General features: G+C 43.9%; 1 protein-coding gene across 1 annotated transcript in view; it reads right to left on the bottom strand.

Moving 5' to 3' along the window:
* ABCD2 (ATP binding cassette subfamily D member 2) overlaps nucleotides 1-25,093 on the bottom strand; it is a 31,135-nt gene extending 6,042 nt beyond the window's left edge. The window contains exons 1-8 of the mRNA XM_087722338.1: nucleotides 24,054-25,093; nucleotides 19,142-19,322; nucleotides 17,616-17,737; nucleotides 16,210-16,378; nucleotides 10,741-10,835; nucleotides 6,718-6,863; nucleotides 2,081-2,226; nucleotides 301-385 (exon numbers count right to left, since the gene is read on the bottom strand). Coding sequence (XP_087578464.1) covers nucleotides 301-385; nucleotides 2,081-2,226; nucleotides 6,718-6,863; nucleotides 10,741-10,835; nucleotides 16,210-16,378; nucleotides 17,616-17,737; nucleotides 19,142-19,322; nucleotides 24,054-25,004 — 1,895 coding nt within the window. The 5' untranslated portion in view covers nucleotides 25,005-25,093. The remainder of the gene's footprint in view (nucleotides 1-300; nucleotides 386-2,080; nucleotides 2,227-6,717; nucleotides 6,864-10,740; nucleotides 10,836-16,209; nucleotides 16,379-17,615; nucleotides 17,738-19,141; nucleotides 19,323-24,053) is intronic.
* Nucleotides 25,094-26,346: the final 1,253 nt, after the last annotated feature.

Here is a 26,346-nt window from a genome sequence, read left to right as displayed (position 1 = left end):
TATAAGTCTAGGTGCTATTGGTATCTCCACTGTGGTGGCACAGTGGCAAGAATGCAGTATTGCAGGCTAACTCTGCCAACTGCCAGCAGTTCTATTCTCACTGGCTCAAGGTTGACTCAGCCTTCCGTCCTTCCGAGGTGGGTAAAATGAGGACCCAGATTGTTGGGGGAAAGAGGCTGACTCTGTAAACCGCTTAGAGAGGGCTGTAAAGCATTTTAAAGCAGCATGTAAATCTAATCAGTGGCCTTAAACTAACTCGTGGCTATTCTATCTGCACTTAAATCAAAGGATTAGACTTACCGATGATAAAACATCCGAGCCATTCCCATTCTCTGCTTCTCTCCTCCAGACAGGACATCTTTCCAATCGATTACAGCGTTCCACCCTTCAGGGAGTCACATAAAAGATACAAGGCCTTGGTGTTTATTTTGAAAACGCTTTTCAAAGAAAATGTTTGTTAACTCAAAGGAAGATTTCCATGAATACCATAAACCGTGGCTCAGGCTACGAAGAAATCTTTATTGACTTACAATAACAAACTATCTTTAATTATTGTGTCTGTCTGTCTGTCCTATTTCCCTGAACATAAGACCTCCCCGTATAATAAGCCCAATCGGGGCTTTTGAGCACATGCGCTAAAATAAGCCCTCCCCGAAAATATTGCAACACAGCAGTAGCCGTGAGGTGCCCATGATCGCTGTTTCCTGCATCTCAAAAATAATAAGACCTCCTTGAAAATAAGGCCAAGTGCTTATTTTAGAGTCAAAAGAAAATAACTCCCTGTCTTATTTTCTGGGAATCAAAAAAGGGCATGAATAGCCTTTAGGAGGCTTGTAGAGTGGAGGGTTGGTGGGGGCAAAAACGAGCAAAAAACGGCCCATTTTTCGTGAAAATGGGCCCGTTTTTTGTCAAAAGAAGGGCATATATAGCCTTTAGGAGGTTTACAGAGTGCTCCTGGGGGCTGGGGGGGGGGAAATTGAGCAAAAAACAGCCCATTTTTCACTGAAAGCCTCCTAAAAGCTATGCATAGCCATTTTTGCGAAGGGGGTGAGGTTTCGGGAGGCAGAAAATGCTGTATTCAGTGTATAAGACGCACCCAGGTTTTCAGGGAAAATGGTGTGTCTTATAATCCGAAAAATATGGTACTTCTGCCAGCGGTATCATCAGGAGGAAAGTTGACCTGATAGACCAGTATTGTCAAACTTGATGTCAGTGAGGGCCGCATCAGGGTTGTGTTTAACTTCGATGGGGGGAGGGGGGAGGGGCAGAATGGGTGTGGCCAGGGAATGTGTGGCCAGCTCAACATCACTCGTCAGGGGCACCTGTGGTGGCCTGTGTGCTCTGCCAGAGAAAACGGACTCCCGAGCTCCGTCTTTGGTTGCGACAGCCTCCTGCAATCCTCTGCCAGTGAAAACGGAGCTTGGGAGGGACACACACAGTCCCCCCGAGCTCCGTTTTCACTGCCAGAGGCACCGCGGGCTGCTCCTTCGCTGTTTCCAGAGCAGCCGAGTGGGCCAGATGATCTAAGCACTCCGCGGGCCAGCTGAGACTCCGGGGCCTTGAGTTTGACACCCCTGTGATAGCCCTTCTAATGCCAATGTCAACTTGCAGACCATCCTTGACCTGCTCTCGAACTGCCATAGGCAAGGGGGATGGTAAACTGATGAAGCAGCCACAAACAGAAGCACATTCCAGGCATATCTTTCTCAAGGCTGTCTCCCAGGTTACCTGCAGCAGCCGGAGGGGCGTGATCTCTACAGCCCCAAAAAGTGCTCCATTGGAGAATGTGATTTATGACACACCCTGAGGGAAGAGGGGGAGACAGGGTCATAATTGGGCCGTAAATTACGTGGGGTCAGATTTGGCTTCACTTGGGTACTGCTGACATGTTGTTCCTAATAAATAACTGGATTTCTTTTGAAGCTTGGCTCGAGACTCATGGTTTAATTAGGGCATCCGTCGGAACCCTGACAGCCAGAAGAACAAGGTAGGTGAGCTCACATTCCTGGCTTGGTTGCCATTTGCAATTCCAACTTCCTAACGCAATGCCGTATTTTTCCAGGGGGAAAAAAATGCGTACCTCCCTCTCTCTGAATAATATGATTCAGATGAACTATCTGCAATATAAATTCCAGATCCTGATCCTGGTATCCTTTTTCATGCATGTCATCCACTGAATCGGGATAGATGACTTGGTCCCGTAGCGTTCCCAGGGACATGTAAGGCCTGAAAAGAAAATTTTAAAAAAGATAATTGGATCTGCCCTCTTGCCTTGTGTGAAGCCCCATCTCAACCCTGCTGATTTCAGGCAGCTGTTCTCTGAACAGAACATAATGCTTTAAATGCCACGTTTCTAAATGCTGTAATTATGTGAGGTCTGTTGTTTCCTAAACGTGCTGGGGAAAAAAAACATTGCATTGTTTACAGAAGAAATAATTAGAGTTTATTAGCGGGTGTAATGCTGGCTGAAGAATAATGCGTCCATAAAGAGGAATTTCTCTCATGCCTTTGAATGAAAGTTCACCCAAAACAGAAACTCGTATCGAGTTGGAACTATATCTATGCAAGATGGGCAACAAACAAGTCTAAAAAATAAATATATATTTTGTCTGCCATTCCAAGGTTATACAAATGGGAGAATTTTCATGGAATATTTGAAAGTGGTTCTTTTTTTCAAATTCATACTGCCTCTTCTCTCTCTCTCTCTCTCTCTCTCTCTCTCCATCCATCCATCCCTCTCATCTATCTATCTATCTATCTATCTATCTATCTATCTATCTATCTATCTATCTATCTATCTATCTATCATCTATCTATCTATCTATCTATCTATCATCTATCTATCTATCTATCATTATCTATCTATCTATCTATTTATCTATCTATCTATCATTATCTATCTTATCTATCATCTATCTATCTATCTATCTATCTATCTATCTATCTATCTATCTATCTATCATCTATCTATCCTTTATCCATCCTCCCTCTCTTCTATCTATCTATCATCTATCTATCTATCTATCTATCTATCTATCTATCTATCTATCTATCTATCTATCTATCTATCTATCATCTATCATCTATCTATCCTTTATCCATCCTCCCTCTCTTCTATCTATCTATCTATCATCTATCTATCTATCTATCTATCTATCTATCTATCTATCTATCTATCATCTATCTATCCTTTATCCATCCTCCCTCTCTTCTATCTATTATCTATCTATCTATCTATCTATCTATCTATCTATCTATCTATCTCTCTATCTTTCTATCTCTCTATATCTATCTATCTATCTATCTATCTATCTATCTATCTATCTATCTCTCTATCTTTCTATCTCTCTATATCTATCTATCTATCTATCTATCTATCTATCTATCTATCTATCATCTATCTATCTATCTATCTATCTATCTATCTATCTAGCAAATCTCCTTAGCGATCTAATCATGTCACATTTATAACGAAATCTGGCTATCCTAAAATTAGTGGAATTCAGAGTTATTCCAAGGAGGATTAAAACCTCAATCGTGACCTAGATTCTGATAAAAAAAAAAAATGAGTAGCTGGAAAAACGGGAATTGCTAATTTATATGCATCAAAGGGATTCATGAGCATTATAGGTTAGTTCTTGACTTACAGCAGTTGGTTTAGTGACCGTCCAAAGCAGTGGTGGGTTGCAGGCGGTACGCCCTGGTAGAGGCGTACCGGAGCCTGCCCGGAGCCCCGGATACCGTTCCGGTACGGTGCTCTGGAGGACCCATCCTTCCGCCCGAGTTCCTTACTGGTCTTTTAAGGCTTCTGCGCTTCTGCGCACGGCGCGTACAGCGCCTTCACAACACTCGTCTGAGCAGCAGGAGCGTCGCAGAGACTCGCGGAGGCGCTAAGACGCATACGCGCGCTGCTCGCGTCCATATGGATGCCGCCGGGCCCGTTCCAACCATACCGATTGGAATGGAATCCGGAACCCACCACTGGTCCAAAGTTACTCGTGGCTGTTTTTCACACTTATAACCGTTGCAACCTCCCCTGGGTCATGTGATCAAAATTCAGGTGCTTGGCAACTGACTCATATTTATGATGGTCAGAGCGTCCTGGGGTCATGTGATTCTCTTTTGTGACCTTCCATGGGGGAAGCCAGATTCACTTAGCAACCGGGTTCCTCATTCAACAACTGCAGTGATTTGCTTAACAACGGAGGCAAGAAAGGTCACAAAAATGGGACAAAATTCACTTAACCACTGTCTCGCTTGGCAGCATAAATTTTGGGATCAATTATGGTCACAAGTCGAGGACTCGCTGTGTCCCATAGAGGTGGAATATGTCTTTGGTACAATCTACTCTCCAAGTTTCATTTAAGTCCCCACCTTCTTATTTTTAATTATTATTTATTTTTATTTAGAATTTTACACGCAATGAGAGTCAAATCTAAAGAAAAATATAGAAATAAAGAAGAAAAATAAGCAAGGAACAAAGTTATGAAATATGTCTTCCTGTTTTCTCTACAATAGCTACAATATCCTCCGTCTCTCTTAGGGTAAAGGTTCCCCTCGCACATATGTGCTAGTTGTTCCCAACTCTAGGGGGCGGTGCTCACCTCCGTTTCAAAGCCGAAGAGCCAGCGCTGTCCAAAGACATCTCCGTGGTCATGTGGCTGGCATGACTCAATGCCGGAGGCGCATGGAACGCTGTTCCCTTCCCACCAAAGGTGGTTCCTGTTTTTCTACTTGCATTTTTTACATGCTTTCGAACTGCTAGGTTGGCGGAAGCTGAGAAAAGGAACAGGAGCTCACTCCATTACGCGGCGCTAGGGATTCAAAGCGCCAAACTCCCGACCTTTCTGATTGACAAGCTCAGCATCTTAGCCACAGCATCTTTCCGTCGCTCTTAGATTTATATAAATCCCTTCAAACCCTCACTTAGTCCGTATTTATTTTTAAATTCTCAAACCCATAAATCACATTACACACACACAAAACCACTACTAATGGTTCTTTATTTTTAACCGAGATGCTATTTTCCCTGCTGAAATCAGCTCAAGAGTATTCCAGGCCAAGCTATATTTTTTCCACAATTCTTTTAAGGTATAAATAATTGAAATGGGCTTCAGATAACTGTCAGCGAGCCTCTTCGTCCAGCACCCAGTAGGGTCTCTTAAATATTTCAAAGAGTTCCATTACTACAACTAAGTTTAATTAGCTTATATCCATTAGCACAGCTTACTCAGTGCAGAGGTTAGTGGGTTGTTATTGTTGTTGTTGTTGTTTTGCATAAGCAGAAGGTTATAATTAACACGGGAATTAAAAACACGGGAAGGAAAAAAAATGACCAACAATTGTTCGGCTGCAGAAAAGTGCAGAAATATTCATTCTGGAAAGTTCCAGGTGGTAGGGGTGGTGGGGTGGTAGAGAGGTCTAGCCTAGGCCTTGGGGTGTAGGGTATCTCCACCACCCCACCAATATCACCTGGAACTGGCCACGGAGTCTCTCCAAGTTCTCTTCCAAGTCTTATTCTGCTGTTCTTTGGATGGTGGGTGGTGGATGGCTGGATAGAAAGATGGCTGGATGGATAGATAGATAGATAGATAGATAGATAGAAAGATGGCTGGCTGGATGGATAGAAAGAGTTGGATGGTGGATGGATGGTGGATGGATAGAAGGATGGATAGAAAGATGGATGAATGGATAGAAAGATGGATGGATAGATGGATAGAAAGATGGATGGATAGAAGGATGGATGGAAAGATGAATGGATGGATGGATAGAAAAATGGAGGGATGGATAGAAAGAGATGGATGGGTGAGTGGGTGATGGATGGTGGATGGATAGAAAGATGGATGGATAGAAAGAGATGGATGGTGGATGGATGGATAGAAGGATGGATGGAAAGATGAATGGATGGATGGATAGAAAAATGGAGGGATGGATAGAAAGAGATGGATGGGTGGATAGAAAGATGGATGGATGGTGGGTGGGTGAGTGGGTGATGGATGGTGGATGGATAGAAAGATGGATGGATTGATAGATGGCTGGATGGTGGGTGGTGGATGGATGGATAGAAAGGGATGGATGGATGGATGGATGGTGAATGGGTGGGTGGATGGATGATGGACGGGAGAGTGGGTGGTGGATGGGTGGATGGATGAATGGATAGATAGAAAGATGGATGGGTGGATAGAAAGATGAATGGATTAATGGTTGGTGGGTGGTGAACGGGAGAGTGGATGGATGGATAGATGGGTGGATAGAAAGATGGAGGGATGGATGGATGGTGGATGGGTGAGTGGGTGATGGATGGATGGATGGCTAGAAAGATAGATGGTTAGAAAGATAGTTGGTTAGATAGAAAGATGGATGGATGGTGGGTGGTAGATGGATGGATGAATATTGGTGATCCTGCCCCCTGTGCCTTCAAATAACCTCACCTGTGAAACCTTTTAAATGTTCAAAAAGGAGAGGTTTCATAGTTAGGTTATTTGAAGGCACAGGGAGCGTATCACCAATATTCATCCATCCACCCATCCACCCACCCACCCATCCATCCAGGAATAGCAATAGCACTTAATCTTATATACCGCTTCTCAGTGCTTTACAGTCCTCTCTAAGCAATTTACACAGTCAGACTATTTCCCCCAACAATCTGGATCCCCATTTAGTCCATAGACACCTCATTACGAACCAGTTTTTTTTAAGAAACAAAAAATTCCAAACCTTTGCGGAATGTAGAACATATGCTGGGGAGGGGGTTTGTAGAGAACCCCTTCATAGACGGGCCACAAACCACTCAAAATCCTGAACAGGGAGCTCTTCCCACAACCATTGGGGCCAGCAATTAGGAGATGCATGCCTTCCTCAACCTGCGAAGTGGAGGGAGAGACACAATCACTTTTGAGAGAGCAGACATTTTCACCTGGCTTTTGACAGCAATAGAACTAACATTTATATACTTCTTCCTAGCGCTTTACAGCCCTCTCTAAGGGGTTTACAGAGTCAGCTTCTTGCCCCCAACAATCTGGGTCCTCGTTTTACCCACCTCGGAAGGATGGAAGGCTGAGTCAACCCTGAGTCAACCTGGTCAGGATCGAACTCCTGGTTGTGAGCAGGGTCAGCCTGCAATACAGCATTCTAACCACTGTGCCACCAGCAAGGAAATTGAGAAAGGGAATAAGAAAAAAGAAGGAAATAAGGAAGGAAGGAAGGAAGGAAGGAAGGAAGATAGGTAGGTAGGTAGGTAGGTTAGGAAGGAAGGAGGGATGAATAGCAATAGCACTTAGACTTATATGCCACTTCTCAATGCTTTACAGCCCTCTCTAAGCAATTTACAGAGTCAGCTTATTGCCCCCAACAATCTGGGTCCTCATACCAACCTTGGAAGGATGGAAGGCTGAGTCAACCTTGAACTGGTCAGGATCGAACTCCTGGCTGTGGGCAGAGTTAGACTGCAATAGTGCATTCTAACCACTGTGTCACCATCAAGGAGAATGGGAAAGGGAATAAGAGCAAGGAAGGAAGGAAAGGAGGGAGGGGGAAAGGAGGGAGGGAGGAAGGAAGGCTGAGTCACCTTGACCTGGTCAAGATTAAACTCCAGACTACGGCAGAGTTGGTCTGCAATACTGCATTCTCACCACTGTGCCACCAGGAAGGAGAATGAGAAACGAAGAAGAGTGGGAGGGAAGGAGGGAGGGAGGGAGGGAGGGAAAGAAGGAAGGAAGGAAGGAAGTCTAACCACTGTACCAGCAGGAAGGAGAATGAGAAAGGGAATAAGGGAGGGAGGAAAAAGGAAGGAAGGAATAGCAATAGCACTTAAGACTTATATACTGCTTTACAGTCCTCTCTAAGCAATTTACAGAGTCAGCATATTGCCCCCAACAATCTGGGTCCTCATTTTCCAGGATGGAAGGCTGAGTCAACCTCGAGCCCGTCTGGATCGAACTTTGGGCTGTGGGCAGTGAAGTAGCCTGCAATACTGCATTCTAACCACTGTGCCACCTGGGCTCCTTTCTATCACGATAATTGTTGACGCCATCCATACGTTTCCCTCACAACCCCAAACCTGCTGATTCAGTGACTAAGATTCACCCTAAGATTCGCTTTTGTGTCCCTGTTCCCAGTCTGGATCTTGTGTAAGAAATTCAAGAACAACTGGAGTGCCCAACTGAAGCAACGAATTATTTCCAAACATAGCTTTCACAAAACACATCCATAGTTAATCGTCTGCATCCCTAGTGTTACCCAATTCTACTTGGACATCAGTTATGGACATCAACTTATACATAAATATCGACTTCCGAGCTATTCTTGCCGGTTGAAACATAAATGCAGCACAAGATGCATTTGAAACAAGATGCAGCACTGTTGGCATCTTGTAATTGCTTCCTGTTTTATTTGCAAATAAATCCATTTTATTTATTTATTTATTTAAAAAATAGGAGCGTACGTCTCTTTGTAAAGGCAGGGAGAAATGCATCCCGAAATATTACATTGCTATGATTGGTGACAATTCTCAATTCCGGATATTTTTAAAAGAAGAAGCTACACTTCCTGGCTGAAATGGCACAGATAAAAAAAGGGAATTCAGAATCGTTATGTTCCACAAGGTAAGGTAGTCCTTGATTTACAACTGTAAAATGGGGCACGGAATTTTCATCGTAAGTCACGGTAAGTCGGGAAAAAAAGTAAGTATAATCTTTATTGTCATTGTACTTAAAGACAACGAAATTGGTTTTAACCCTGTGACCGGACCCGATTTTACAACTGAGCAAATGTAGTTATTGTTAATCAAATCTATGTATTGGTATAGGTGTTTCTTTTCTCTTGTGTGGGTGGAGCTGGGTGCGGCCGGGGTGCCAGCCCACCTGTTGTGGCCTGTCAGCCGCCAGCCCCTCCAGCAGTCGAGGAAGAGGAGGAGGAGGAGGAGGAGGAGGAGGAGGAGGAGGAGGAGAAAGAGGCGTGGGAATCAGGGTAAGAAACAAGGCAACCTGAGAGCTCCAAGGGGGAAGAGGAAATGGAGCTGTCAAAGGGGGGTGGTGGACACTGGGCCATCCGTCAACCCTCAGATGGAGAGTCAAAAGCCCCCAGGTCTGGAGGTGGCTGATGAGGAACAGCTGAGTCTAGTGCCTGACACGCGTATGTGCAGAAGGCAGAGGAGAGGAGAGCAGTGGAAATCTATGGGTCGGTCCTTGGAAAGGAAGAGCCACCACTGCTAGCGAAGCCCCTCCCTAGCACTGGGGATCAAAGGCAAGGGGCGGAGATGAATAGATGTAGCAGACAACTATACCTCTCCTGGACAGACGGACTTGTTAGCCTGCGGTGAAAATCCAGATTCACTCAACAACCCCATGATTCACTTAACAACCAAAGTGATTCCTGCCGCCCGCCAAAAAAGATTGGAAATTGAGACAAAGCTCACTTAACAACTGCCTTGTTTAGCGACAGGAACATTGCCCTCGGATGAAGTCGTAAGTCGAGGATGACCCCTAATGGGAACAAACAGTTCATTTAGGGATCGTTCGGACTTGCAACGGCACTGGAAAAGGTGACTTACGACCATTTTCCATACTTACAACCACTGAGGCATTCCCGTGGTCACGTGATCAAAATTCAGAGGCTTGGCCACTGACTGGTATTTATGACGGTTGCAGTGTCCTGGGGTCAGGTGATCCCTTATTTTTATATATACATATACATATATGTATTTAGAGTTACAACCCCTGGTATGCCCAAATATGGAAGGAAGTCCACTGCTTCCATTTTCTGTCCATCGGCTCGTCACAAGAGACCATCCAGACAGAAACCCAATATTTTTACTGTTGCCTTTGTTACATTTGTGTTGTATTTGTGCTGATAAATAAATAAAGGGAGACTAGTATAGATCTATTTCAAGCTATTTAGCTCTCATCAGCTAGCCATACCCTTACTGGGATTAGAACCTTCTACATATATATATGTATATATATTAGATTTTTACAACCCCTGGTAAGCCCCAATTATGGGAGGAAGCTAACTGCTTCCATCATCTGTCAATCGGCTCGTCACAAGAGTCCATCACGACAGAAACCCAATTTTTTTTTTTTTACTGTTGCCTTTGTTATATTTGTGTTTTTTTTATTTATTTATTTTATTTGTGCTGATAAATAAATAAAGGGAGACTAGTATAGATCTATTTCAAGCTATTTAGCTCTCATCAGCTAGCCATACCCTTACTGGTTCAAATCCCAGTAAGGGTATGGCTAGCTGATGAGAGCTAAATAGCTTGAAATAGATCTATACTAGTCTCCCTTTATTTATTTATCAGCACAAATAAAATAAATAAAACACACACACACACACACATATATAGAAAATCTTTTTAAACGAACGTGTTCCCCTATTGTGGCGTTCTGAGAAGCAAAGTCAAGGGGGAACTCGGATTCGCTTAACAACCATGTTACTGATTTAACAAAGGCAGCGATTCGCTGAACAAACCGCGGCAAGGAAAGCCGTAAAAATGGGGCAAAACTCACTTCTCACATGTTTCATTTAGCCCCCTAAATTTTGAGGGGAGGGGGAGTCGTAACTCAAGGACTACCTGTACACACCTCTGCCTCTGCCGTCCAGCTGCTATGCCTACCTTTCTCGAGCTCCCCATTTTCCATATGCTTGTCCAAGTATTTTAACATATGGGACATGAACTCTGCGCTCGCTTTGTGCTAACTGTGATGAGAACAATCGGAAGATTCCTGCATAGCATCTTACTTTGAAGTTTAGCTTGGAAACCACCACATCTCCGTTGGGGGTAATTATAGGGACATTTTCACAGATAATCCCGTGATCAATATCTATTACTTTTCCTATAAGTGAAAAAAAAGAAGAAGAAGAAGAAGAAGAGAAAGAAAGACAAAAATGTTAGTAGAGCAAGCAGACAACACAAGCACAGACAGAAAGTTGTTGGTTTGTGAAAGGCTGTTCGGCCTTTCGTTCCCGGGTGAGTTTCACATGAAAACGTGTTCCTGAATTCTAGGTGGGATTAGGGAAGAGCCTGGACTTCGTTTTTTTAGTCTTCCGTTACATTAAGAACCAGCACCAATCACAGACCGAGCATTTTTCTTTTCTTTTAAGGATCTTGTAAATCCCTTGCATCGGGGTGGAGTCAGGGTGACTGCATGGAGCCGAGCGTTTGCTGGCCGGATGCCCTTCTTGACTCCTATGCCGAGTTCACAGCAGAGAATATAGCGTATTTTTCGGAGTATAAGACGCACCAAGATTTTGAAGAGGCAAATTTTAAAAAAAAGTTTTTGCACTCTGCAGACCTCCTAAAAATGGCCCGTTTTCACGAAAACAGGTGTTCTTGGGGGCTGGGGGGGGGCAAAATTGAGCAAAAAACGGCCCATTTTTTGCTCATTTCTGCCTGTTTTTTTGTCAAAAAAAGGGACATGAATAGCCTTTAGGAGGCTTGTAGGGTGCTTCTGGGGGGTGGGGTGGGCAAAAATGAGCAAAAAATGGCCCGTTTTTCATGAAAACAGGCCCGTTTTTTGTAAACAAAAAAAGGGGGGCATAGCCATTAGGCTTATAGAGTGTTCTTGGGGGCTGGGGGGGCAAAATTGAGCAAAAAACAGCCCATTTTTTGCTCCTTTCTGCCCTCCCCAGCACTCTGGAAGCCTCCTAAAGGCTATGCACAGCCATTTTGGTGAAGGAGGTAGGGTTTGGGGAGGCCAAAAATGCTGTGTTCAGTGTATAAGACACACCCAGATTTTCACCCACTTTTTTTGAAGGGAAAAAAAAGACTTCTTATACTCCAAAAAAATATGGTAACTCATTGAGCCCAGAGAGAGAAATATTTGCTGCTACCTAGGATGGAACTCACAGCCTCTGGATTGTGAGGTGAACGCACCACTTCTAGGCCATCATCTTGCTCAACCATAGACCAAGCATAATCACTACAAATCTGTTATATTTGTGTTAACTTTTATTCAACGCTTTAAGAATATATTCTTGATAAGGCACGATACTCCCGATTTGATTTGAAGCATTTACTTCAGAATATAAGCAAATTTATTCTGAAGCAATAGATAGCCAGTGCAAATATAGCACCTTCTAGAACTTCTTCAAGCAACCAAATCTTTTCCTAACATCATGTAGGACTTCAAAAGCCAGTGGTATAAACCTGGGAAAAGACACGGCTTCCTGAAAACATCAGAGACTAGGCTGTGTTCATGCCCCCACATACTAATCTATATCTATAAAGATAAAGGTTCCCCTTGCGCAGATGTTCTAGTCATCCATGACTCTAGGGGGTGGTGTTCATCTCCGTTTCAAAGCCAAAGAGCCAGCGCTGTCCAAAGACGTCTCCGTGGTCATGTGGTCGGCATGACTAAACACCGAAGGCGCACGGAACACTGTTACCTTCCCACCAAAGGCGGTTCCTATTTTTCCACTTGCATTTTTTACATGCTTTTGAACTGTTAGGTTGGCAGAAGCTGGGACAAGGAACGGGAGCTCACTCCGTTACACGGCGCTAGGGATTCGAACTGCCAATCTTTTTGATCGACAAGCTCAGCGTCTTAGTCACTGAGCCACCTAGTCCCTTAATCTATATCTGTATCTTTCCATGTCTGTCTATTTGTCTGTCTGTCTATCAACCATGTATCTATCCATCCATCAATCATCTATCAACCTATCCATCAATCATCTATCAATCTATCCATCAATCATCTATCTATCTATCTATCTATCTATCTATCTATCTATCTATCCATCCATCCATCCATCCATCATCTATCTATCTATCTATCTATCTATCTATCTATCTATCTATCTATCTATCTATCTATCATCTATCAATCTATCTATCTATATCTATCTATCTGTTTTATCTATCTATCTATCTATCTATCTATCTATCTATCTCTATCTATCTATCTATCTATCTATCTATCTATCTATCTATCTATCTATCTATCTATCCATCCATCCATCCATCCATCCATCATCATCATCTATCTATCTATCTATCTATCTATCTATCTATCTATCTATCTATCTATCTATCTATCTATTATCTATCTATCTATCTATCTATCTATCTATCTATCTATCTATCTATCTATCTATCTATCATCTATCATCTATCTATCTATCTATCTATATCTATCTATCTATCTATCTATCTATCTATCTATCTATCTATCTATCTATCTATCTATCTATCCATCCATCCATCCATCCATCCATCCATCATCATCTATCTATCTATTATCTATCTATCTATCTATCTATCTATCTATCTATCTATCTATCTATCTATCTATCTATCTATCTATCTATCATCTATCTATCTATCTATCTATATCTATCTATCTGTTTTATCTATCTATCTATCTTTCTATCTATCTATCTATCTATCTATCTATCTATCTATCTATCTATCTATCTATCTATCTATCTATCTGTTTTTTCTATCTATCTGTCTATCTATCTATCATCTATCTATCTATCATCTAATCTATCTATCTATCTATCTATCTATCTATCTATCTATCTATCTATCTAGATTAGACAGATTAGATGATAGATTATAGATCTATCTATCTATCATCTATCTATCTATCTATCTATCTATCTATCTATCTATCTATCTATCTATCCATCTATCATCTACCTACCTACCTACCTACCTACCTACCTACCTACCTACCTACCTACCTACCTACCTATCTTCAGCATGATTTCCAAAGCTCAACTACTCCACCCTTGATATTACCCTAGGGCAGGGTTTCCAATCTTGGCAAATTTAAGACCTCTGGACTTCAACTCCCAGAATTCCCCAGACAGCTATGCATAACTCACAACCCCTACACATGGGGAATAGCACACTGAACAACAGCCTGGCTTAAGAACAGAAATGTTGAGTTGTTCGTATGATGCAACAATGCATGTACAAAAGGGGGCTAAATTTGCATCACAACAGCACAGTGGTTTTTATTATTATTATTATTATTTTTTGTAATTTCATTCTTCCTCCTCTTCTCTCCTCCTGCCCTGAAAATACCTCGGCACGGAGCATATGGATGATACTGCAAATTGCTATTTGACATCGATCGTTATGCTTTTAAGCGGTCATCGAGCATTCAATAGTAGCTGCAGCTCAACGTATCCACTAGGTAAGGGAAAATCTGCATGGATCTTCATTTGAATCATCCAAACCGTCTCTTCCTTTTCATTCTTCATTTTAAAAGAGTTTCTTGACTTCATCTGCACAACCTCAAAGCCCAGGGATGGTATTCGAGGCAGGTAGCCAGCACTCAAGCACAACAGGGCTATTTTTAAAATGTTGACAGATGTAACCTGGGGCCTTAGCTGAAATAGAACGTTATACCAATCGAGTAGTATGCTTTGTTGAATACTAACAGAATAACAGAGTTATGGAAGGGACCTTGGAGGTCTTCTAGTCCAACCCCTTGCACAAGCAGGACACTATACAATTTCAGACAAATGGCTGTCCAATCTCTTCTTAAAAACCTCCGGTGTTCGATCACCCACAGTATCTGGAGGGAAGCCATTCCACTGGTTAATTGTCCTCACCGCCAGGAAATTTGTCTTTAGTTCTAGGTTGCTCCTCTTCTTGATTAGTTTCCATCCATGGCTTCTTGTCCTGCCTTCAGGTGCTTTAGAGAATAGGTTGACCTCCACTTCTTTGTGGTAACCCCTCAAATATTGGAAGACTACGATCACGTCCTTCTTTTCATTAAACTAGACGTACCCTAATTCCTGCAATTGTTCTCCATATCCTTCCATTCATTCATTCATTTATTCTAATGGTGTTGGCAGCTGCTTTCTCTCACATACTAAATTAGCTCTGTGTTCAATCTTGCATTAAAGCCCATTCAACTGCTATTTATTCATTATGCTTCATTACAATGTGAAAACCACGCCCACTGAATATGCAATTAGGCATTAACAAGACCATGCTAAGAATATTACCTTTCATGTAATGTTCATGAATCATCATCGTCTTCTTTAAATTACCCCATAATCCCTTGCGGGGTGGAATATGGGCAACTGAATGGAGCTGAATATTTACTGACCAGATGCCCTTCCCTGTCGCCAATGCGGACTTTAATTAAGCAGATATATATACTCATTGTGCCCAGAGAGAGAAATATCTGCCTCTACCAAGGATCGAACTCACAGCCTCCTGATTGCGAGGCGAGAGCTCCACCTCTAGGCCATCGCACCACTCATGTAATATTCATGAATATTCATGTAATACCCACCAGCAATGAGTCAAACAATGCTAACCAATGAAAGAACACATTCCAACGCATGCAGTATGTTTGAACTGTATATTGTTATATATTCTTCACCCTTTTTAAGGGCTCCTCCCCTGTATTTGTGAGGGCCTCTCCTTGTTAATGCATAAGTAAAGAAATACTAATCTACTTTTCTGGGTCAGATCCGATTGTGGGCAAAGGCACACCGGGTTAAAGAACTTTGCTTGTTAAGTTTGCCAATTTGACTGGCTAGAAATGGTGGCATTAAGCATCCACTACCAGTTTATAGAAAAGTTATAGATTATTCCTCTCTCTCTCTCTCTCTCTCTCTCTCTCTCTCTCCCTCTCCCTCTCCCTCTCCCTCTCCCTCTCCCTCTCCCTCTCTCTCTCTCTCTCTCTCTCTCTCTCTACATACATACATACATACATACATACATACATACATGCCTGTTAGTGTGTGTGTTCCAGCATAACTCTGGAACGCCTCGAGCAATTTCAACCAAACTTGGTACACAGATTTATTCTCTGAATACAAATACTGTGGGGTTAAAACACCCCTAAAACTCCTCAGAGTGTGTGTTCTGTTAAGATACAGCCTGTTGTGCCTTAAAATGGCTTCTACTGTACTGCCTTATTGGCTTCTACTGTACAGCGCAGTGGAGTTGCCATGGTAACAGTTTCACAGTACTCCACAAGTGGGGGGGATCCCTCTGGTAAGGGGGAAAATCCAACATTAGAAATTACTTTTGGTTCAGACATTTCCCCCCTATAAACTAATACCTGGGCAACGCCGAGTTATCAGCTAGTAAATTATAAAAGCAGGACAAATCTAGTAAAAAAACATACTGTACACATTTAAGATGAGATGATATAAAGCTGTCCCATCATTTCAGGGTTAAATTGTACCCAGATGTCAACTATTAAAAAGAAATCAAGAAACAAATGTATTGATTACCTTTTATTTCTAAGGGGCCATTAATGCATTGTTTGGCTTTACTCCTTTTCTTGTTGCTGCTTTCCCGTTCCGGAGTAAGATCTGACATTTTGTAAATGCCTCTCTTTACTTCATCGAAGACTGAAAACATGTTGTAAACACGGGCCGTGTAGCCGGCTAATTCTGCCACCTGCAAAACAAACAACCGATCACAATTCAAACAGAGGTGGTATTCTACCAATTCTGACCGCTTCACCCGAACTGGTGGCGGAGATCGCAGGTGGCCCCACCCACCTGCCCCGGCTCTACGGCATCCCATTTTGGCCCTTTTCCCATCAAAAGCACATGCGCGGACGACTGAGCGCAGGTGCAGAGGCACGCTCTCACATTTGTGAACTAGCAGGGAAGGTAAGCAAATTCCACCCCTGCATTCTATTCTATTCTTATTCTATTTTCTGCATTCTATTCTATTTTATTCTATTCTGCATTCTATTCTATTTTCTGCATTCTATTCTATTTTATTCTATTCTGCATTCTACTCTATTTTCTGCATTCTATTCTATTTTATTCTATTCTACATTCTATTCTATTTTCTGCATTCTATTCTATTCTATTTTCTGCATTCTATTCTATTCTGCATTCTATTCTATTTTCTGCATTCTATTCTATTTTATTCTATTCTGCATTCTATTCTATTTTCTGCATTCTATTCTATTTTGTTCTCTTCTAATCTATTCTACTCTAGTCTACTCTATTCTGCATTCTATTCTATTCTACTCTACTCTTGCTCTATTCTATTCTATTCTATTTTCTGCATTCTATTCTATTTTCTGCATTCTATTTTATTCTATTCTATTCTATTCTATTCTATTCTACTCTACTCTATCCTTTCAACGTCCTGCCTATTGTTCAGAAGCTCAAGGTGGCATGCATATAGCCCCCATCTCTCACCAGAACAACCGTGTGTGTGTATGTGTGTGTGAGAGAGAGAGGGGGGGAGAGGGAGGGATATCTAAAAAGTTTGAAAAAGTTTTGCCGTGCCTGTTATTATTTTGCAAATACTGCACAAAATGCACTCAGAAAATAGCAGAGATTTGCCATCTGAACAATTGGACTGGCTTGTCTCCCCTTAATCCCGATTCCGTGGCACCCCGCTTCAATTGAATTAAGAGCACCATAAGTGATTAGTGAACCTTGTTGGGTTACTAATCACTTATGGTGCTGGATTGCTGCCAAGGCTTATCTGTGCTGGTTTGCTGCCAAGGACCTGTCTGTCTGTGAATAAATTCCGTAACGTTTCTTTGGCTCGCAGTGCTTTGGTGTGGGCCGAGGGGGGGGTCAGAACACAAACTTTATATTTAGGAGTGTCTTATGAGGTTTACAATATATTTCCCTTTCCTTGAACCAAGACTAAGTTAATGGAGTACCTCTTTGTAGGAAGACATAATCCGTTCAATGGCATCTGCTCCAGAAACTAATAAATTTCGTGAGGTAGTGAAGGTTTCCGTTCGTTCGCTAACCATGGCTTGTTTCTGGCCATTGTCCAAATCTATCGAAGAGAGAAAAAGTCAATGCAACCAATTGGATCCTGCAACATTATACTGTCACATATTTTTGCCTTCATTCAGAAGCAATATTTTTAATATTTTCTTGGAAATATTCTAATACACCAGAAGAAAAAAACAATGGCTGGGAATAGAGTCTGGCTCTTCAGAATTTCTGTCATAATTACAAGACACTTCTAGTATTTTGAGGAGGGAAAATATAGATATGAATAAGAAGATGAGTCTAGGATTAAGGTTCAAATTAAGCTTAATTTTTACGTGGAGATCTACACCTACAATTTAACGTTAAGGTTCCCCTCGCACATATGTGCTAGTCATTCCCGACTCTAGGGGGCAGTGCTCATCTCCGTTTCAAAGCCAAAGAGCCAGCGCCGTCCGAAGACATCTCCGTGGTCATGTGGCCGGCATGACTCAACGCCAAAGGCGCACTTCCCACGTCAGGCTGTGGGAAGAGTTATTATCTATGGTTATTATCTATGAATTGAATGAATTTCCTGTCTCTTATTTTCCCAATGGATGTTCCCACCTGTCCAGTTTAGTGAGAAGCAGCTATGCACAATCAGATGCAATTGAATGGGACAGACAATACGTAACATCCTAATTTTTTTAAAAAAATAACAAATTTGGGGATTATTATTTTAAAATCAAATATTAGACTTAAAATGGCACGTCACTTGTAAGGTCAGCGTGATTTGCCATATTTTTATTCCGGTGATTTCTTTTTTGAATTTCCTGGTCTTCTTCACATACAACAGGGAAGTTAGGCGAGGGATATGAATTAATTTGACGAATTACGATAAACAATAAAAACCCTTCACTCTTACCGAGGTATCAGGTAATAATCACTGGTTTTAAAACTCAACTCATTTACACAGTAATAGTATAAAATTTATGGGCATAGTAACTACAGGTAATCCTTGACTTACAACAGGTCATTTAGTGGCTAGTCAAAGTTATAAAGGCACTGAAAAATGTGACTTATCACCATTTTTCGCAGTTATGAAAACTCTACAACATCCCCATGATCACATTCAAATTCAGACCCTCGGCAACTGCTTCATCCTTATGACCGTTGCCGCGTCCAATGGTCGCGTGATTCTCTTTTGCGACCTTCGGGCAAGCCAAGTCAATGGGGGAGCCCAATTCACTTAATAACCAGGTTACTAACTTAGCAGCTTCAGCGATTCACTTAAGAACAAGGTCAGGAAGTCTGTAAAACGGGGCGAAGCTCGCTTAACATGCGTCTCGCCAAAAAGCGGACATTTTGGGCTCAATTGTGGTCGTAAGTCGAGGACTACCTGTTATCCCGCATAGAAGAGATATGTCTCTTCTATGCCTTTTCTTCCCAGGCTTCTGTTTCACCAAAATTCAAATTCAAGCGCTTTTACCGCCGTCCGCGAATGCTGTTGCCGTAATGATGGGCACCGCCACCATAATCAACCCGCTGCTACTCCAGACGTATTTCATCAGGAACTGCTCAAGCATGATGTACCATAAGCGCTTGGACAAAATGACATTCATCTGCTCCTCCAGAGCTTTGTAACTTTTCTGAAGTTGGTTCATTTCCACCTGTAAATTTAAACAAAAACAAAACAAAACGAAAATGCTTGAATTTAAGTGTATAAGAAGATAAAGAATACTTTTTAACGAGATTTGTTTTACCAATGGTTAGATAAATAAGGAAGAAATCAGAAATTGGAAGAATATCATTATATATATATAAGTGAGGAATGTTATTATTGTTATTATTATATATTGTTCTGACCGAGGCTTCCCAAGAGCATGAAGCCAACCCCTGGTCCCGACAAAAAAACCCTTTATTGATTGACTGTGAATTCTGCTCATTCACATCCAGCAAAGTCTTTCAAGGGAGGATTTACAGTCACAGACCTCATCTGGCTTGGAGAGCTGCCAGGCCAATATCTGCAAAACTTGGCCAGGAGTCTTGGAGAGTCACAAATCAATTAAGCAAACTAATGGTCTCCTGCAAACTCCACTCCCCTTTTGTTCCTCTTTTATCTCCTCTGGGAGGGGCCATTCATCGTCCCCCTGTGGCCTTACTCCCAAGTCAACCCCTGTTCTTTTAGTTGTTCCCTTCATCTGGCAACTCTGCACATGCGCACACTGGAAACAGGCTTCAGCTGTTCTTCTGCCCCACTGATCTCCGACTCTGAAGGCAGCTGATAACTGTCAAATGGGTCCTGGCCCGCTCTCTGCCTCCGACCCAGAGCCCTCATCAGAGCCTTCCCCAGACTCCAGGACTGGCCCAGGTTCCTCCCCAACCTCCTCACTGTCCGAGTCTGCTGCCAACTCCGCTGGCCACTGGTGGGCCATAACATATATTTGTAAATTGACTCAGACAATACAATGCTTATTAAGCACACACACGCACACACACACACACACATAAGAAAGAAAAACGTATAAATACAACCCCCCCAAAAAAGAATGTGATCTATAAGGACACCCCATAAAAATTGATCAGACACGCCCCTACAGGTAGTCCTCGACTTAAAACAGTTCATTTAGGGACTGCTCAAAGTTACAATGGCACCAAAAAAAGGGATTTAGCACCCTTTTTCAGTTACGACCGTTACGCATCTCCGTGGTCACGTGATCAGACATTTGGCAACAGATTCATATTTATGACGGCTGCAGGGGTCACGTGATTCCCCCTTTGGCGGCCTTCTCCCAAGCAAACTCCATGAGGAAGCCAGATTCACTTAACAACCCATGTGACTAATTTAACAGCGGCAGTGATTCACTTAGCAACCGTGGCAAGAAAGGCCGTAAAACCGAGGGGGGAAAAAATCACTTAACAAGCATCTCACTTAAGAGCAGAGATTTTGGGCTCAAATGTGGTTGTGAGTCAAGAATCACCTGCACGTGTGTTTTTTATGTGTTTATATTTGTGTGATGATGTTTTATCCTTTGGTGTGGAACGGTGACTATTCCTTTTCAGAATGCAAGGCAGGGACATTTCCGAAGAGCTGAATCAACTAAAAAGCGTGGATCTTAACTTAAAAGACTTGGAAGGAGCTTCATACAAGAAGCACATCACTCACAAAGCCAGCTATAAAATCCAGCACTGCGATTTGTATGCACAAATACATTTTTTTTCCCATTTGTATCCAAGACACCTTGATATCTGATGTCTATGGAGATTCTTAGCCATCCAGGTCATGGTTGTGCCAAAGGTGCGGTTTTTCTTCCAAGGGGCAACTGGACTTTCTGTTTTTTCTCTGAAGGCATTTCGCTTCTCATCAAAGACGCTTCTTCAGCTCTATGAGATGAAGAAGCTTCTTGGATGAGAAGCGAAACCAGGGGGGAAATTCAGCAGGTTCTGACAGGTTCCGCAGAACCGGTAGCGGAAATTTTGAATAGTTCAGAGAACCGGCAAATGCCACCTCTGGCTGGCCCCAGAGTGGGGTAGAAATGGAGATTTTGCAATATCCTTCCCCTGGAGTGTGCTGGGAAAGGAGATTTTGCAATATCCTTCCCCTGGAGTGTGCTGGGAAAGGAGATTTTGCAATATCCTTCCCCTGGAGTGTGCTGGGAAAGGAGATTTTGCAGTATCCTTCCCCTGGAGTGGAGAGGGAATAGAGATTTTGCAATATCCTTCCCCTGGAGTGTGCTGGGAAAGGAGATTTTGCAATATCCTTCCCCTGGAGTGTGCTGGGAAAGGAGATTTTGCAGTATCCTTCCCCTGGAGTGGGGAGGGAATGAAGATTTTGCAGTATCCTTCCCCTGGAATGGGGATTTTGCAATATCCTTCCTCTGGAGTGGGGAGGGAATGGAGATTTTGCAGAATCCTTCCCCTGGAGTGGGGAAGGAATGGAGATTTTGCAGTATCCTTCCCCTGGAGTGGGGAGGGAATGGAGATTTTGCAGTATCCTTCCCCTGGAGTGGGGAGGGAATGGAGATTTTGCAGTATCCTTCCCCTGGAGCGTGCTGGGAAAGGAGATTTTGCAATATCCTTCCCCTGGAGTGGGGAGGGAATGAAGATTTTGCAGTATCCTTCCCCTGGAATGGGGATTTTGCAATATCCTTCCTCTGGAGTGGGGAGGGAATGGAGATTTTGCAGAATCCTTCCCCTGGAGTGGGGTAGGAATCGAGATTTTACAGTATCCTTCCCCTGGAGTGGGGAGGAAACGGAAATTTTGCAGTATCCTTCCCCTGGCACACCTATCAAGCCACACCCACAGAACCCGTAGTAAAAAAAATTGAATTTCACAACTCAGCGAAAAGTCTTCAAAGAAAAACCAGAAAGTCCAGTTGCCTGTTTGGGGGGGGGGGGGCACATTTGGGACAACTTGATATCTGATCCAGACATTTTACATATTCTAAGTATCAATACATATTATACAATCCTACGGGACTTGAAATCCATCAGTCTTAATGAACATTTTATAAGAGCAATAGCAAATAAGCTCATTATTTTTAGGGGTTGGAAGGAATAATTTCAAAGGTAAGATAAGGCATTCTACTTTCGTTAAATTTGCTTTGTCTACCTTTTATTTCATCAACGTATTATATAAACACACACACACATACAAATATATATGCTACATTAACAATACAATGGAGACCTTCATAGTAAGTATTTAGTTCCAGACTGAAATTATTGTCACATAGCTACTATTTTGATATGCTATGCAGCAGTAATGGTTTCCTCTTATCTGGTTTGGAACTGGGAGCTTCTGCGCGTGCATAGAACCTTCTGCGCATGCGCAGAGCGTCCGTGATGAAATCTAAGCGGGTGGGCGGAGCCTGCAGCTGCCGCTACCGGTTTTCCTGAACCGGGGCGAATTGGCAGAATACCATCTCTGCTATGCAGTGCCTTATCATTGGATAAGGTTAAATAATATTATGCTTGCATTAGTGATTTTTTTTTTACTGATTTCCTCTTATTTTCCATAATTTAAACATACTAAAAAGTAGAATCTCCCTCTTTAAAATGACATGATATAAATATTATTGCATTTTAAAAAAATTCTCACTGCAATCCACTCAGCAAAGCATTTATGCTGAAATGAAAAGATACAGGATTTCCACAGACTTGATAGGCTGGGAGAGTATTTAAAGAGCCTCTGTAATCAACTAAATGTCTACATTAGAAGATTAATGTGCAAAGTCAGAGAGATGGGTGGAGGAAGAATAATCAGGAAGGTAACAGATTAAAAGTCTACACAGCTGCTTTATAGCCACAACTGCTGGCAGAACAGAATTCCATCCTGTGAGTAAATTTAATTTATGCAAAGGAAAAAAAACCACTACAATGCATTTTTGGGAGCGAGGTTACCTAACAAATTCTAACCTACGATTGTCTTCTCTTGCCCGCTTCCATTCTGCTAACCACAATATTGCTAACCAAGCAGAGAGAAAGGAGCCAATTTGGCAACCTCTAGATCAGCGTTTCTCAAAACTTGGCAACTTTGAAGTTGTGTGGCCTTCAACACTCCGGCTGGGGAATTCTAGGAGTTGAAGTCCGTACATCTTGAAAGTCCCAAAAGTGCTTTTTTTCAAGAGGCAACTGGACTTTCTGGTGAATTTTCAAAGGAAAAAAACAAAAACAGAATTCTCTTTGAAAATTCACCAGAAAGTCCAGTTGCCTCTTGAAAAAAGCACCTTTGAAACAACCATGGATGACTGAGAATCTCCATAGGATTCTTGAAAGTTTGCCAAGTTTGATAGCATTGCTTTAGATCTTGGATACTCCATTAATTCAGTGGGGTTTATTTTTTTTCGCCCTGAGCAGATGTTCCAGATCATCATATCCTCATTTAACAACCCATAATCCCTTGCAGAGTGGTGTCTGGGCAACTGGAGCTAGCAGAGTGTTTACTGGACGGATGCCCTTCCTGTCTCCGGTGTAGAGTTTTGTTTGGCAGATATATATCTCATTGTACCCACCACTCCAGAAGATGCCCACCACTCCAGAAGATGTGCCCACCACTCCAGAAGAGCCAAGGTGGCGCAGTGGTTAAATGCAGCACTGCAGGCTACTGCTAGATCAGCAGTTCAGCGGTTCAAATCTCACCGGCTCAGGGTTGACTCAGCCTTCCATCCTTCCGAGGTGGGTAAAATGAGGACCCAGATTGTTGGGGGCAATATGCTGACTCTCTGTAAACCGCTTAGAGAGGGCTGAAAGCCCTATGAAGCGGTATATAAGTCTACTGCTATAAGTCTACTGCTATTGCTCCAGATGTTCCTGGAGAAAAACCTACCAAGAACTACAGCAACAGCAACAACAAAGCCGCCTTAGGCCCCTCTCGTCCATCCCGTCTCCGGTCCTCTTACCTTGTGGCCTCTATAGAAGGCGATCTCTTCCCCGTTGGCAATGATCCGCGAGTGGAGGTAGCGCAGGTAACCTTTCCGGTGGGCCTCCTCGGCCACCAGCTTGCCAAACTTGGGGGAGCAGGCTCTCAGCACTTTGGCCGTGGTGTAGACCACCAGGCCGGCCAGCAGCGTTGGTCCCACGGGGCTGGCCCCCCTGGCTTGGGCCGTCCGGATGAGCGTGTAGGAGGTGAGCCCCACATCCAAAATGGGCTTGGTCAGGTTGGAGTAAAGGTGAGCCACCGACTGGGAGAACATCATGATGTCCTCGGTCAGCGACTGGTCGGGGTTGGCCAGCCTGCCGTCCATGTTGGTCACCTTGTAGTAGGTCTGGTGGTCGAAGTAGGTCAGGTAGGCGTGATCCACCAGGCGGGTGCGGCAAGCCAGGGCCAGCTTGCACTCCAGGTAACGGATGGCGCTGTTGACGAAGGTAGCCGGGATGGCCACCAGCAGCCACTTGAGCAACTTGCAAGCGAAGCTCCGCGGACGCTTCTCCACGATGCTCTTCACGATCTGCCCGTCCAGCCCGGCCACGTAGATGGAGAGGAAGGTCCGCGACACCAGCGCCACCGAGTGCAGGCAAAGCCAGCCGCTCTCGGGGCTGACCAGCCGCGGGAAGAAGATCTTGCGCAGCGCCAGGAGTTGCCGGAGGAATTCCGCATTGGCGGCCGGAGAGGCTCTGCTGGCAGCCGGCTCGGGCCGGTGCAACGACCCCGTCGCTGCTTCCTCCTCCTTCTCTCGCTTGGCAGCATCTTGGCCGCTCCGCTGCTGCCGCCGCAGCCGCCTGCAAAGCAGCGGCCAGAGGATCTTCAGCCCGTAAGCCGCGGCCAGCAAAGCGGCCGCTCTCTTGGCGGCGCTCGTCCGGCTCCAGCGCCCGGCTCGCCCGGGGAGGAGGCTTTGCAACGCCGGGCTCATCGTCCCGTCCGGAGACCCCGCAGAGAGGCAGGGATGCAACGGGATTTCCTCCTCCTCCGCCGCCGCCGCCCGGCCCGGCTGCAAGAAGATCCCGCTCCGGGGCGATCGCCGCCAAGCTCCACCTCCGTCGTTCATTGGCCGCGCCTGCAAGGACGCCAAGTCCCCACCAGGCCTGGCCGCTGAGAGAGCCCAGCCGGGGATGCCGGGCGCAGGTGCGGTGCGGTGGGATGCCTCTTCTTCACCACCACCACCCCGGGTCCTTTCCAGGCTGGGGGTCCTGCCTGGGAAGCCCCCTTCGCTCCGGGGGATTGGCCAGTGTAGAGGGGAGGGGGGGGATCAGGGCGTGGGGATTCTGGGAGTTGGAGTCCACCCATCTGGAATCATGCTGGCTGGGGAATTCTGGGAAATGGAGTCCATCTGGAAGCATGCTGGCTGGGGAATTCTGGGAATTGAAGTCCATCCATCTGGAAGTATGCTGGCTGGGGAATTCTGGGAATTGAAGTCCATCCATCTGGAAGTATGCTGGCTGGGGAATTCTGGGAATTGAAGTCCATCCATCTGAAAGTATGCTGGCTGGGGAATTCTGGGAATCGAAGTCCATCCATTTGGAAGTGTGCTGGCTGAGGAATTCTGGGAGTTGAAGTCCATCCATTTGAAAGTGTGCTGGCTGAGGAATTCTGGGAGTTGAGTCCAGACAACTTAAATTACACTTGCTGAGGGATTCTGGGAGTTGAAATCCTACCATCTGAAAGCGTGCTTGTTGAGGAATTCTGGGGATTGAAGTCCATCCATTTGGAAGTGTGCTGGCTGAGGGATTCTGGGAGTTGAGTCCAGACAACTTAAATTACACTGGCTGAGGGATTCTGGGAGTTGAAATCCTACCATCTGAAAGCGTGCTTGTTGGGGAATTCTGGGGATTGAAGTCCATCCATTTGGAAGTGTGCTGGCTGAGGGATTCTGGGAGTTGAGTCCAGACAACTTAAATTACACTGGGTGAGGAATTCTGGGAGTTGAAATCCCACCATCTGAAAGCGTGCTTGTTGGGGAATTCTGGGAATTGAAGTCCATCCATCTGGAAGCATGCTGGCTGGGGAATTCTGGGAATTGAAGTCCACCCATCTGGAAGCATGCTGGCTGGGGAATTCTGGGAATTGAAGTCCACCCATCTGGAAGCATGCTGGCTGAAGAATTCTGGGAATTGAAGTCCATCCATCTGGAAGCATGCTGGCTGGGGAATTCTGGGAATTGAAGTCCACCCATCTGGAAATATGCTGGCTGAGGAATTCTGGGGATTGAAGTCCATCCATTTGAAAGTGTGCTGGCTGGGGAATTCTGGGAATTG

The sequence above is a fragment of the Thamnophis sirtalis genome, unplaced genomic scaffold (assembly GCF_051295495.1).
Source record: "Thamnophis sirtalis isolate CommonGarterSnake01/CBP01778 unplaced genomic scaffold, rThaSir2_p1.2 scaffold_9, whole genome shotgun sequence".
In the NCBI taxonomy this organism is placed as follows: Eukaryota; Metazoa; Chordata; class Lepidosauria; order Squamata; family Natricidae; genus Thamnophis; species Thamnophis sirtalis.
This window is presented reverse-complemented; position numbering and strand designations above follow the sequence as displayed.